At 42.9% G+C, this 15703-nt stretch overlaps 1 protein-coding gene across 5 annotated transcripts in view; it reads left to right on the top strand.

Moving 5' to 3' along the window:
* The first annotated feature begins 1717 nt into the window (after positions 1-1717).
* The window catches only part of efr3a (EFR3 homolog A (S. cerevisiae)), a 35623-nt gene continuing 21637 nt past the window's right edge, over positions 1718-15703 (top strand). Inside the window, exons 1-4 of one of the 5 annotated variants that reach the window (XM_058075031.2) lie at positions 1718-2190; positions 13195-13271; positions 14544-14671; positions 15347-15497. In XM_058075031.2, the coding sequence (XP_057931014.1) occupies positions 2181-2190; positions 13195-13271; positions 14544-14671; positions 15347-15497 (366 nt within the window). In that variant the 5' untranslated portion in view covers positions 1718-2180. Of the gene's footprint in view, positions 2191-4806; positions 5390-7444; positions 8074-13194; positions 13272-14543; positions 14672-15346; positions 15498-15703 lie in introns of those variants that run through there. The other 4 variants (XM_058074950.2, XM_058075210.2, XM_058074867.2 and 1 more) reach the window with 4 other exon arrangements.

Genomic DNA, 15703 nt, shown 5'->3' with positions numbered 1-15703 from the left:
AATCACAAGTCAAAGTTCCATCCATTCTATTTTCAGATGCCGCTTATCCTCATTAGGGTAAACATTATAAACCGACATGAGGTATGAAACAGTAGTGCAAATTAGCATGGGTAAAGCAAAATGAACAGACATGAGGTATATGAAACATATAGACAAACAACCATTCACACGGTGTGGATTCAAAATCCACACCGAGATGCCCAAGCGGAGAAATCGAACCCAGGTCTTCCCGATCTCCTGACTGTGTGGCCAACATGCGAACCACTCAGCGGGCACAAGTAAAAGTTATCCAACAGAATTGACTGTTTTCAGTTGAACCATCGACAGGTGGCGGTGGCGGTGATTGGTGGTGGTGATTGCATACTGCTACTCCAATTGTGGCAATGTAGTAAAAGTTGTATAGCGCAGCCGGAATAGTATTTGGATCCAGACCCAGAGGTGGTGGCTCAATTCCCAATTTCAGCTCAAACTACCAATTTACTCTAACTTTTTTGCATATTTCCCCAGCATTTCAAGTCCAGCTTCGACTTCCGGACATCTCCTGTGATTCATTATGAATTGTGATTTTTGCAGCTTTTCAAAATATTTCAGATTTGCAACAGCTTTTCAGGATTAACATGCAATTTCTGATGACATATTAAGACTAATGGATTGAGTACTCATGCAAGGACTATTGTGGCATGCAAACACTGGCTGAGTTAATATTTCATATTGGGTTTTTTTTTATTACTGATGCTCTGCTCAAAAAGTGGTCAAATGTAGTGTATTCTATCCTGGGCCGTTGGCAGCTTTGACTGGGCTCGGTACAAAATCATCTGAGTGCTCCCCCGCCACACACCAGTTGTGCCCCCCCCCCCATGCCTGGGCCCGGGACACTATACCCCTTGCCCCCCCAACCCCTGTCAATGGAACTGATTCCATCTTCGAACGACTTACACAGTGAAACAGTGGCTCGTGTATAGCAGATTTTAAGATGAAAGTCTGGACATAACTGTTTAGCCTAAGTTACCATGGTGACATAGCTGCTTTTAAAGAGAGCTAGAATTGTTGACCAGGCAAGCCCGGCTTTACACTCAACACACCTCTCACCCAAAAGAGATATACTGTAATAGCTGAATGATAAAGTACATAATAAATATTCATTATGACAACAAACATGTATTACCGTTCTGTCCTATTAGTGACCGTCAATCATTAGACTGCAGCAGACGTTTGGCATGTTAAATCCTTTAATCAGCACTAAGTCCAATAGGTCCTTAAGGGCTTAAAAAGCACTACAGCGTTGTGCACTTTCACACCAGAGCTAAGAGATATTTTTAGTTGTGTTGTAATTAGCCTATAAGCCGCCCAACTTAATGACTACATTTGTCTGGTGCCATCATTAAGGTTTGCTTCCTTCATTAGGAAAACATATAGCAGGACTTCAATGCAGTTCAAGATGGGTGCAAGTGACACAAGGACAGAAGCATTCATCATGACACACAACAAAGGTATCACCTGTGGCGGAACCAGAAATGTTTCATTGGAGTGGCCAAGGTTATATATTTTGATATATACACATACCTGAGGGGGGCATCTCAAAGTAAACATAGTGAGACAAATTGACAGGAACTGACCAAAGTAATCAAGACAGTGAGAAGACGTAAGTATGTCACGAACAGTTCACTACTAGTGCACGGGCCTGCATACTTACATACAAGTCGATTTAACGTTCCTTTACGGTGCCTTCATATGCCCTCGGATATTTCAGTGTCAGTCAGTGTACGTGCTTTCGTAGGGAAAGCTGTGGGTTGTTTTTATTTCGGATCTGCAAGGCCTGTACTTCCGTGTTGTGTTCCTGCCAAGAGGAAGCCTGGAGTTGGGCGACGTCTTGGTCTGTCTTGTGGCCATATCCAGACGCAATTGCTTGGTGAACGTCTCCGGCGAGTGCCAGCCTCGCGGTGTGTGGACGTTAGCTTGAGAGGCTAATCGTTCACCGCTCAGCGGGCGGCTTCTCTTTCCTGCCGGACCTGGATGACTGGTATCCTCACGGGGTCAACACAGTGCCCTGTGTGCTGGTGTGGAATGACAATCGGCAGTCCTTAGGACACGAAGACGCCATTCCGATGCCGAGTGAAGGGAAGCAATGGAGGCTAACTAGCTACCAACCCAACAACTAACTGCCGCATTCAAACGACACCATGCCAGCAGGTAAGATGCGTCGGTGGACGGAAGGCAGACTTTCTATCGGGTACATAGCCTCGAACCTGACAGTTTTAAATCACTGATCAGCTGCTTTACCTCCCGACAAAACACAGCAAATGCTGGTGTTGCGTTCGCGGACCCCACTGCAGTGTGTGTTTACTTTGAAAATGTGAATTACACATTTGACTCTACTTTGACAGCAACACGGACGTTTATTAAGTCTAATTAATACAGCTAGCATCTCACCAGTTAATACAGCTGCCTGGTCACTGCTAATTACCTCTTCATGAAATGTTAGTGCTTAGTCAACTTTAGTTGCTGCTTAGACCTTATTATGAAGCGGAAATGGACATGATTTAAAGTTGATGAAGACACATTAGTCTTAAGGAAAGATGCAAGAATGTTATCTTACTAACACTTATCACTCAGACCTCCATCAACATTCAACAACTTCCTGCCATCTCAGGGTGTAATGATACAGCTATACATAATTCGATTTTTTTGGTTTGGTCCAAAGGCCTACTGATATCCCACATTGTACACATCAACTCATTCAATCCCAGCCATTTTCAAAAATAATGTCATCTCCGGCTGCACGGCGGACGAGTGGTTAGCATGCACGTATCACAGCTCAGAGACCCAAGTCAAATTCCACCCTCTGCCATCTCTGTTTGGAGTTTGCATGTTCTCCCCGTGCATGCGTAGGTTTCCTCCCCCATTCCAAAAACGCTAATTGGCCACTCCAAATTGTCCATAGGTATGAATGTGAGTGTGAATGCTTGTTTGTCTATATGTGCCCTGTGATTGGCTGGCCACCAGTCCAGGGTGTACCCCACTTCTCGCTCAAAGACAGCTGGGATAGGCTCCAACACCCCTGCCATCCTCGTGATAAGCGGTAGAAAATGAATGAATGAATTTCATCTCCAATAGGGGGGCGCTAGAAAAAAAGTTTGGGAACCACTGAGTTGGACTCTCATCTTTCATCAGAAAAGAATCTTTGTTTCTACTTGTCTCCGTTATTTAGTAATCAGCAGTAGAACAAAGAAAAATCTCAGCAAAATCTCAACAAAAAATAGCGTAAAATAGCTTTTTGTGTCACTTTGACACTAATTTTGCTGTATATATTTAGCCAAAATTTATACACAAATATGCCACAACACAAAACATGTTGTTTTACATGAAAATAACAATTTATTTACAAATATAACACAATGAACTATTAACAATTTTCCCATTTGGAACTGAACTGTGTGTGTGTGTGTGTGTGTGCATGTGTTAAAATTTCCCCTCAGTGCGTGGTCTCTTCAACGCTACAAGACTACACTTCCTGGTTCAGCCAGAGTTTTTACAAAAGGCACCTTATGGACGTTTTTTTGGCTTAAAATCGCACCAAACGTGATCTTCTTTATTGTGGAGCTCTGTCATCACCCCTTTGCAGAACTTGTGGGTGACCTGTTTCTGTAAGCTGTTTGTCTGTGACCCAATACGTGTATAGTAGATTATTTAGGGGTATCGCATACTTGTAAATATGTTTGACTTAGAGTGACTGAGTTTCCCGAAAAATAGACTTCTTTTCTAAGAAAAAATAATAATAACTTGACCAAATATCTGTGATTTTTGCAGTGCCGTGAATGCTGAGTAGTTAATATGTGGAGATTCACTGTACAATATAAGCTATATTTTCTAAATAAAGGAAGTGTGCATGTGTGTGGCAAATTGATGCAGCCTTGACTTACACACTTTTATGAGCCACTGAGACAGGAAGTAGACGGACTGATGATATTAATAATCAGCTGTGTGTGCATGTGTGTGTGCCGCTCTCACTTGCAGTGTGTTGTGGTCTAGAGGCTCTCATTATCCTCAAAGTGTTAACCACCTCAATTAAGTCATTATGTAGGGCGCCACCGCCATGTGAGCACTGAGGGGATGGCTAGAAAGTGCTAATAAATGGCTTAATGGAAGCAGCAAGGCCTGCTGGGAAGTATTGGTGCCATCATTGTGTTTGGACCTTTTCGTTTTCCTAACAGGTCACCTACCGGGCAGCTATAAGTTTGGGATCCTCGCTGAAGTAGATCAAACAAACAATGGCGACGATGTATTGCCTGCTTTGCAGCCGCGTACTATTTGTTCACTCCTCTTTGTGCTGGCCGTCATGTGTAGCTAGCTGCACCATAATGCTGCACTTTGGGAAGGCTTGAATGCACTTTGACCTGGCAAGGTTCCACTGCTGTCTGGCTGCCATGCTTCAATTAATGCAGCATTTTGGCCCGCCCCTTGCCTCAGAGAGGAGGGACTCCGAGGAAGGGTGACACATCTTTTTAACATTTTTAGGCACATGGCAATATACTGAGGTCAGCAAAATTATCACATTCATTTTCATTTATTGTGTGATTAATGAATGAAGTTATTATCGTCCCAGGCCTAGTGCTCACAAGACATTCATCTATCCATTTCCGTGACAGGCGACATACACCTGTGAGCGGTCGCCAGCCAATCGCGCGGTGCTGACGAGACATTTTTTTCTAAATGAGATATCTTTTCATGTTTTAATCTTGCGAGATCTTGTGACACAAAATTTTGTGACACCCCTACTGAATAATGCTGTGTACACTATGTACTTACCAGTCTTAAAAGACTTAAAACGTCAACTACACAAACATGCCAACTGAGACACAGTCAGCTTTCCTTGTTAGCATGCCTTGTTAGCATCACACATAGCCTGCTTGTGTGTGCGTGGATGTGTGTGTGTCACTGCATTCTTCCTAGTCATGTTTACATCACAGTCCATTACTCGCATAAACCAGATGCACGCACACATGCACTTTGCTATGCACATGAATGTTCAAAATCGTCACGCTCAGTGTACGTAATTACACTCAATCAGGATGATTAAAATAACACACATGCCATTAGATGTGTGTGTGTGTGGCGTGTTTAGTGTGGGGTGGTGGGCTGATGGGCTGTTGGTGGTGGTCCAATAGGTTCTGAGGGTGTCGGAGCATTTTAGTGGTTTGGACTGTGCAGCACTGCAGCCTCACCTGCAGTGTGTTTGCGGAGGGGAAGCAAGGTCAGACAGTGAGTGGGCGTGTGAGGGGGGAAAGAGGGAGAGAGAGAAACAGAGTGAGAAAGAAGACATCCATGTCCACCTGACAGGCCAGCCGACGCATCATCTCCTGAAACATGGATTCAGAGAACAACGAGTCTGGTAGGAGGCTAGTTTTGTGATGTGGACGTGTGTGCATATGTGTTGTGTTTGTGTGTTGTTGAGCACTGAGATGTGCGGCGTGCTAAAGAAGCCAGCATTTCCATTGATCCATTGATCTGCTCATGTCTGAACCATCCGGCCCTCTTGTCTTCAATGTCCAATCAGCTGCGAGCATTCTTGAGGCACACAGGCATGTGGACCAATGGAAGCGAGGGCAAAGATTTGATGAGGTCAGAGCAGGTGATGGACTCTCCCCTTCATGACCACCATAATGATTTTTGGAGCATCTTTTGCTAGTTACAATACTAACATGTTTATTCTCCTGTGCCGTCCTCCAGTAAGTGCTGGCAGGTGAGCGTGAAGGACGCGTGTGAGTGAGCGTGGTCGTGTTCGTGCAGCGGGCCAACAGATGTTTGATTGGCAGCAAGCCTGAAGCTTTAGAGGACATTGAGCTTGTCTTTCATGCTCTGTTAAGTCCCTCCCACTGCTGTGCTGTTCTCTCTCTCGCTCTCTCTCTCTCTCTCTCTCTCTCTCTCTCTCTCTCATGACTGAATGTCCAAACTTCCTTTTGAGGCAGTGAAAAGAGGGCCCTCTGCATATTCTAAAAATAAAATTCATTATATATGTTATTAGATATTACACTAGTCTGCTTTGTCATCTATAACAGTAACAAAATATAAACGGTGGATGTTTTTTTGGATAGTTAGCATGCAGGCATAGCCAAAAACATACATGTATAGAATTCAAACATATCAGGCTAATTTGTACAGCCACATCTTTTGGAATTCATATATTTTTGGCCATGACTGTCTATTCAACATTGACCCGCATTAGAGTTCTAACATCTTCCGTGTATAAAATGTATCAAAAGTGGCGAGACAGTTCCACCTCCTGTGTAACCTTTTCTTTAACTATATACATATAACATATTAGCATAAAAATACTTGTCAAATATCAAAATTGTCCTTTGATTTTTCAATATGCAATATTTTTCAATATGTGGTGTCTCCTACATCCTGGCGAGCAAGTATACCCTAATCACACATATGACATGTCGTGTGACTTCCCGTGAGCGTCAGGATGAATTTGAGCTGAAGAAGGTTCTTGAGGAGGATTAAGGAATAAGTGCAGCTCAGTCCTCTGACTGTGCCATTAAAGGGAAAATGCACTTTTTTTTTTAAATTTGCCCATTATTCACCGTTTTTGAGTGAAAAAAGCATGTTTATTTTTTAACATAGAAATTTGATATCATTTTATATCTTCATATCATGATACAACCCAAAAATATTGTGATACCGTAACATCTTAAGGTCCATATTGTCCAACCCTAATTCCTAATACAGCCTTCCTTTCTTTTCATCCTTCCTCCTAAAATGGCTCCTTTCTTCTTTGACATCCTTCATCTGTTTTCATCCCTTTTTCTCATCCTCACTCCTTCCTCATGGCTGCTATCGTTCTCGTCTTTCACAATGGCTTGAATTGACTGGTAGAATGTTTTGTGCTGCATTTGGCTTTGATGTTTTTCTTGGGGCTGCATGGCGACACTGATGGCTTTCGCTTCCCATCAAACTGATGATACAGCCAGTTGAAAGGGAGGCCCACTTCAGTGCACATCATTGGACTGATCATGATTAGGGCATTGTAGGCCCCCTCCATCTGGGATTTCAGGCTGCTCACTTTCCTTGTTTTTCCTGTCTTCCCCAGCATTAGTATTTAGATGAGACACTGCTTTACCGCCACTCCCACAGTCAGTCTCCATCTTTAGATCTTAAGATGTTCCACTGGAACGTCATCCTCAAGGTGAAAAGCTTCCTGTGAAATGATTCTCCATCAGCTATCTCATCTCATCCAAGATAACATTAAAGCCCTGTGATATGCCAACGGTGACAATGTTGCACATTGTGGACTATGTGGGACTATGTGGGGACTATGTGGTCCAGTCACATGCCCAAGTGGCTTTTTTGTCCTTCAAAGGCAACAAAAGTCAAAGTAGGATGATAGCCAATCAGAGGCAGTGATGTAGTCAGTGAGGCGCCTGTGCGTGTGTTCATGCGCGTGTGTGTGTCTTGTTTAGGAGGGACTCAAACGTTGAATGCAATATTTACATAAAAACAGAAGACCTCAGCTGGTGTGTCAACTCACCACCACTTGGATTGATTTTCAGTTCACTTCCTGTGTATCGGGGGTATTTCCACGGCAACCACAAGACGTCCATCTTTCATCTTCATATTTCAAAGTATTTGTCCTGCTTGTCTTGTCGGTCCGCCAACAGTCCGTTCGCTTGAAGCTCAGCAGTGTGAAGAACCAGTTATTGTTGTCCTGTTGGTGAGAGCAGGTGTCCATTGACTCTTCTTTCTGTGTCTCGGTGTAACCTGAGCTTGCGAGGAGCAGCTCACGTTGCTGCCCTGCAGCATCCGCTTCTGAAAGGAAACATGAAAGTTGACCCAAGAGCTGCCGCAGGTTATGTTGTTAAAGAACCTGTGAGCATGTCGTTTTTTCCTCACTTAGTCGGACGGTGAGGCAGTGAGGACACATCTTCTTTAGTGGGTCGCTGGAAGCCATGTCGTCTTTTTGCATCAACTTCCAACATGGCGTTCTGAGGACGTATAGACAGGTTCCTCGCATCGAGGAGCGCAGAACCTTCACTTACAGCCCAACCCCAAACAGGCGACCACTGAATTCTGGTAGGTTCAAAATTGTTGAGAATGGTTCTCCTGGTATTCACAACTTGTGGAATTTATTTAACTTGGCTTTTAGGCAGCTGTGTGACTCACTGATATGGTGAGTTTGCACATTTATCAGTGAAGACTCCCAAAGAGCACTAAATTATTGTATAAACATTAGCGTTTGTTATCATCACAGTCAGCACGAGCAGTGACTAATCACAATGTATCTGTGGACATGATGGAAAGGTGTGTTTGTTTGATCACGATCAACTGTGTTCTTTTATTATGATGTCACATGCTTGTGTCACACTAGAGGGCTTCTAATGATTCTGGTTCTAGAAAAATATGCAAACATACCAGAAGATTTCAATTTCCAATCCGATACCTGACTTGTGATATCTGTCGACACCATCCATTTTCCATGGCACTTATGCCTCACTAGGGTAGTAGGGGTATGCTGGAGCCTATCCCAGCTGACATTGGGCCAATGTCAGTGGACACCCTGGAGTCAGCCATGGTCTGGCATGATATAGTGAATAAATTGTCTTCCATTCTGTGTGGAAGTGGTAAAGTTTGGGCAGTTAGTTTCATACCCTTTCTTAACTTTAGAATACATGAATTGAAGGCTAACTAGTAGACATAGACTTCGCGCTGTCTCTACCTGCCCATTCCTCTTTCCAATGTCTTGCATTCAAATGTAAACCCCCAGTTCCCTCAACTTTTATCCTGGTTTACCGCCCTCCCAAACCAAACCCAGCCTTTATTCCCGAGATGCATGACCTCCTCTCCACTCTCTGTGCAACAACAGGGAATATAATCATATTGGGTGATTTTAATATTCATATTGATAACCACTCTTCCTATTCTGCTGCTGAATTCATGAATCTTTTTGATTGCCTCAACCTCACTCAACATGTTAATCAGCAATCTTAAGTGGATGATCTGGGTGCGTCTGACCATAAGGCCATATCAGTGGAGCTTCCAATGGTGTCCCCCATCAAAAAGCCAAACAGAAAAATCTGTTTCAGGAATCTCAAAAAAATCCTTGGCCCCACCCTCTTCACTGTCTACATGCGCCCCCTTGGCCATGTGATCAGCTGGCATGGAATATCATTCCATTGCTATGCGGACGACACACAGTTGTACATCAGAACAAGTCCGGCCCCCTCTGTAGCTCCGTCTACTGTTGGAGAAGAAATTCTCTGCAACCTAATTAAGGCTTCCAAGACCACTTGTTGAAGTAAATTTCATCTCTCTGAGCGTATTCGTTAATCTCCACTTATGAGAAGAAATAAAACTTACACACTAGTAAAAGTTAACATCATGCATTGTAAAATTGGTCAGACAAAATAAAATCACAAAAACAGGATCCTGGGCTGAGTTTCTCTTCCAATGTCCCCCTGCAGCCTCCTGACGATAAGAAGGAAAGTCAGCCCCGATTCTTGCATCCCAGAACTTTTTGTAGATCGGCTTTGATGGGGTGGAGTTGGGGTATGTGTGGGGGATGGACCAGGATCCCGTTCCCGGACCAGATACTTCCCCCTTCACCCCATTATCTTCATTGCCTCCTGAGTAAATAACCTTAAATACCCAAGACCTTCCTGGTCTTTTGGTTCTCCCGCAATGATCTCTGCAAAGATAACACAAGACACAATTAAACACATTCCTCACCTTTTGTGGCTAATGTCTTCCCTGTTGGCACTTCAACCAAAGTATTCCCATGAACTACTTGAACATGTATCAGCTCAGTTATCCATCTAATAAAACTATTATCCAACAATCCCCCTTTGAACTGCAGCTATCTATACTGTGGTCCACACCCCATAGGCATAAACAAAGATACAGAAGGATATTTTAAAGAGTAGATGTTGTTTCCTCCAAACAATCCCCCTTTGAACCGCAGCTATCTATACTGTGGTCCACACTCCATAGGCATAAACAAAGATACAGAAGGATATTTTAAAGAGTAGATGTTGTTTCCTCCAAAGTGTTTGGAACCACAAACTTCTGTTTCTCCAGCCAGAGGAAAATGTGATGTTCTTGCTGTCACCCAGTACGGGCCTATCCACCTGGGCTCCGTCCACACTTTTTTTTAAGAACTTTAAGTACACCCATGGTGATGTGTACACCTCCTGCTCAGGGCCACGTTTGCAGTGTCAGCACCCTGTACAGAAGATTTTACTCACCAACCATTGTGATGCAACAAGTGTCATATGTACATCATTTTGTCCATGATATCCATGGGTCCTGTGACAGCAGTAGGTCCAGGAAACTGCTGACATCCAGTGAGTTCAAATGGTGTGAACCTCATCTGGATGTTTACGGCACATTCAACAGCTATAAGAGCTAATTGAAGTGCATCAACCCATTTTTGTATCCTGCATATTTTTGCTATTTTATTTTAAAAATTTTGATTCATTCCTTCACCTTTCCTCAACTTTATCTATCATCAATAGGAGATACCTGTGTGTCCTTGCATGCATTATTTGTTGTTTGCCTAACTGTCCAAGTCCACGTACCTCGCCGGAGCAGCCGAGCAGAGGGGACAGTGCACCCATCACGAGAAACCCAAACTCCATCCTTGTTTTTATTACTGCTCTATGGCAGACACAAAATGTTTCTCTTTTTGTGCTGCTCACAACCCTAATCTAATTATGCCAACCTTGAAAACATACCTCAATCTCTAAAACACTCAACTGCAATTCAACTCAACTGAATTGTAGCAAGCTACTGCCTGCATTTCCTGTGGAGATAAGATCACCCCCTTTTGCATTTCATTCATTTTTCCTACAAATGGGCATTTTACAGCCTCAAAATGTCCTTATCCTGTTTTCTTGTTGCAATTTTCTATCCAACTCTCTCCACTGTACCAACTCTTAATGTAACACACACCACCCATCCAGCGCTCTTAGAACTCCCCTTAGTTCAACTAAAAGGTCTACCGAAGAAAAAAAAAAAACTTGTGTGAGAGCGATGAACGACTCCTGCGACTTTGGCATCGACACCAGTGCAGCAGAAAACTTGCACATGGACTGAGCGTTGACCAAGGCTTGAAGAGTGGTCAGCTCACCATTATTGGCAACAAATAAGCAGCTGACCAATGCTGCATACGGCAATTGGGAGCCATGAGCCCTTGTGACTGCATGATGTTCCATGACAGTAAAATTAACAGCTGATGCAGAGAGTGAGAAGAAAACACACTAGATTATTATGGAAGCAAAGATGCTTGATGTCCTAAAATCACATTGGATTGAGGACAACTATCAAACACATCGTCACCATTCCCAATAATTCAAAATACAATGTAATGAGTCACTGAGAGGTGTAAACAAGTGCAGGGTCCTAAGCCATAGGGACCACTTAGAGAAGACTACCAGGCTCATCCGGCGTCTCCGGGGTCAAGGCTGCCCAATAGATGTCGGCACAATGATCACTTTATGGAGTATTGTCCAATGCCACTGTGACCTTTGAACCCAGTTGCCTGTAGTCCATTGGGAAACGTGACCTGTAGCTATCTTGGTTCATATAAGATGCTTGACAGTTGCTGGTGTGGTCAGCGGAAGTGACCAGCGAGGTTTTCAAGTCATAATTATTTATCACGACAAGCACGACCCCAAATGTACGAGGAAGTTTCAGACAGCTGGATGCAGTTGACATCTTGGTATTCATGGCACAAAATAAGGACACTCTTGTCTTAAAAAAATGTTTACCTCAAAAATTTTCACAATCCTCAAGTTAGCCTCTGTGACAGTTTAGTTTGTTTCCGCTTCTATGCCTTAGTTCCTGTTTTAAGGCTCTTATTTTGGTATCGTTTCCTGTTTGCCCTGGCCTGCTTTGCTTTTTACCTTTTCACTTGCACCTGTTGCTATTTGTGTTCCCCTTCTATTTAGTTCAGGTGCGTGCACCCTAGTGTGTCGTTGTATTGTTGGTTGTAGCTTGCCACGCTACTGCAAGTGTCTTGGCTGGTGTCCTGCTGCTGCATATCCACAATATCATTAAAATCTGCATACTGGGGTCATACCGCAATGCCAAAGCCGAGACAAAAAATACTCTTTTCAACTTTTTTTTTTTTTAGTTGTTGACATTTTAAAATATCCTCTTAAACCAGGCACTGCTTCATATTTTGTTATTTTGTTATTAGCTGAGGGGGTGAGCATAGCTAAAGGTTTGTGTAGATTAATACTTTGTTAATACTATTAAGATATATGAAGTTATATTTGACTTTTTCTATCTTCCTTTTCTGTCAGCTTTTTTTCTGATTATGGAGTCGCAACAGCAGATCATTTTTTTAAGTTTGCACATTGATTTTTGTCTTGAGCACTTCATAATCTATATTTATTTTAAAAAGAGAATGCCGCACTTTATTTTAGCGGTTATTTTTTTTATGTGCAGCTTGCATGAAGTTCTACAATCCTCATGTTGAGTATTTATTTTAATAAAACAATTTCACCTGAATATTTGGCGTTGACATTGTCTAAAGTCACTTTGTGGAAAAAATATCTGGCGATATATGGCTATATATTGTATATCAATAATATCTTAATAACTTTTTGTTTTTCGCTTATCATGTCAAGTGTAAAGGTGACTTTGGTGGTGTTATTTCATGTCTACAGGGCTCTAATAATGTCACAACCTTTCAGAAGATCATAAACAGGTTTTCTGTATATGTGATACATAACCGGATATGACGTTTATGTTCTACGAGCTGTCTAATTAAAATCTGCTATTGTCAGTATGCCACTCAGAGACACTTGGGTGAGGACCTGCATGGTTATAGTGTAAGGTCACTGTGAGCAGAGGAAGTCCTCTGGTCCTTGGACTTCAATTAGCTTAGCAGGTGGTGACTTCGGGGGGCAATGATGGATGATTGCTTCACGTAAGCTGGGAGTCACACTGCAGAGAGCAGCGGGTGTGTCATCAGTGCACTGCTCAACATTCCATAATGGTCACAGCTGTCATGACAAAGTCTTGCTGCTGTCAATATATTACTGCTTACTTCACTAACTTCCTAGGAATAGAAGTATATATAAGTATGTGTATGAAGTAGTCAGTCACCATAAATGAAAGCTTTTTGAGTGACTATAGTATTGAAATTCTGTGGGGTCACAAGTACAATATTATTTTTGTTTCCTCTTCCAGGAGTGTGCGGCTGCTGTGGGCCATTGAGGCCACGCTACAAACGTCTGGTGGATAACATCTTCCCTGAGGACCCCAAAGTAAGTCCTTATTATTTATAGCTTTGGAGTGGCAGGTAGGGGGCATTGACTCGAGCACACATGAACGTGCGCAGCCAACTGTAATGCAATTGCTCCTCTAAAGTTGCAGTTGAGATGCAAATGTATGCGTGCAATGCGTGTGTGTGTGTACGGGTGGGCCTGTCATGATAACAAATTTTGCTGGACAATAATTATTCTACAAATTATTTGTCAATATTGTATATTATTGACACTTTGAGACTTTTTTTCCATTATTTATATGGCCTAATAATGAGAGCACATTGTATCAAAAGCATCCATCCATCTATTTTCGATACCACTTATCCTCACGAGGGTCGCGGGTATGCTGGAGCCTATCCCAGCTGTCTCCGGGCGAGAGGTGGGGTCCACCCTGGACTGATGGCCAGCCAATCACAGGGCACATATAGACAAACAACCATTCCCACCATTCCCACATTCATACCTGTGGCCAATTAAGCTAACATGCATGTTTTTGGAGTCTGGGAGGAAACCGGAGTACCTGGAGAAAACCCCCAGACGCACATTGTACCCAGGTCTACCTGATCCCCTGACTGCGTGGCCTACATGTTAACTACTCGTCCACCGTCCACTTATCTGAGACATAACGGTGTAGCATTGTAGCTGATGGCCAAAATAAAAAAGTGCAGTTTTCCTCAAAATGACCTCTGCTGTGTTCTGGCGCTAGATAAAAATTCAGTGAAATACAATGAAATCCTTCTTGGGAGAAGGTGGGTGGTGCCCCTGATGTAGTGGTAGAGGACACACTGGTCTTATTTATTCTTCATAAAGTCATAATAAAGTCTGTGATTTTCATGTGAAAACGACAATGGTGCTGTTCCGACTTCGGTAAAGCTTTGAGCAGCAACGTTTGATCAGTTCAACTCACCAGGGAGGGATTTGTCTCTATTATTACTTTGGAGTCCTCCACCCAACACTCTCTGGGGCTTTTGGCGTAATCGAACAGGTGCGGTGGGGAATGGAAATGCTTGAATTGGTCACCACCTTGTCAAATTAATTATCACTTGTGGCGAACCCAAGCACAGGAAAATACTCTGGGGAGGTTATGTCTCAAATAAACTCCTCCCTCCTCCTCCTCCTTACAAGTGACCTGCTGGGGACGTGTTTACTTTTATTTCATTTTTGCTGCTTTTCAGTCACTGATGCACATTACGAGCATCATGCCATTCAAGCACAAACTTTAGGCACTTCCCTTTTCTCACCACGTGATTTTTGTCTTTTTTGTTTCTTCAGGATGGTCTGAGCAAGTCAGACATGGAAAAACTGACCTTCTACGCCGTGTCTGCCCCGGAGAAGCTGGACAGGATTGGAGCGTACCTGGCTGAGCGGCTAAGCAGGGATGTGGTGCGGCATCGCTACGGGTGAGTGATATATCAACTTAATGCTTGCTGTTAGCATGGGACTGCTAATAAAGACATTAAACAGTAGGGTTTTTCCACTTCATTTGTTTAGAATTCATATTTTTAATTCATTTTACACTTATTTTTACCAGCATAGTGTGTCTGCTTTTTGACTTAATTAATAAAATGTCCATTAATTAAATTAATGAAAAAACCTTGTATTTATTGATGCATTACCTCATTGGACGATTTTGCCCTGGAATTGAGAAATGGTAGCCTGGCTCACTTTTCTAATGGAATCTGCACACATTGCTACTAAATATTGAACAAACTGTAATGCCTGTGCTTGTGATGAAGGAAGATATGGTCACAGATGCAATTCCAACTGCATACAGAATGTAAGATATTTGTTTATGACACACATATTTGTTTACACAGACGCAGGGCAAATGGCGCTCTTATTTTGAAGGACGGTCAAGTGTGTTCTTGTGCTTCGTGTGTGTGGACAATGTCTCAGACGTGCTACGTTCAACAATAAACATGCTTCTTGTATTGTTAACTCAGAACCTGCACATTGTCATCAAGCATTGTAAAACATTGGATAGATGCAAATGCACATGCAACACCTGGGATGAAGACTGTTTCTCCATATAGTTTCAGATCATTTGATGCTAAAACAAGCCTGACTGTCCTCAGGAATGTGGTGATAGCCATGGAGGCTCTGGATCAGTTGCTGATGGCCTGTCACTCTCAGAGCATCAAGCCCTTTGTGGAGAGTTTCCTGCACATGGTGGCTAAACTGTTGGAGTCCAGAGAACCGGATTTGCAGGTGCTGGGGACGAACTCGGTAAGACCACAGCGCTTTAGTTCGGCTTGTGCCTAGCTTGAATTAGGAACTTTTATTTTCAGCCTCATTCTGAGCTGCATGTCACTAGTCACATGTGAAATTGTTTTTAGTTATTTTTTGGGGGACTTTTCACAAGATAAAAGCGGCAAGGAGACAGCGCTGCAGCCTGGAGGTGCATGTTAGCGCTCAAGCACCTAATTAACGTT

The sequence above is a fragment of the Doryrhamphus excisus genome, linkage group LG11 (assembly GCF_037039965.1).
Source record: "Doryrhamphus excisus strain RoL-2023G ecotype Guam linkage group LG11, RoL_Dexc_Guam_v1.1, whole genome shotgun sequence".
Lineage (NCBI taxonomy): Eukaryota > Metazoa > Chordata > Actinopteri > Syngnathiformes > Syngnathidae > Doryrhamphus > Doryrhamphus excisus.
This window is presented reverse-complemented; position numbering and strand designations above follow the sequence as displayed.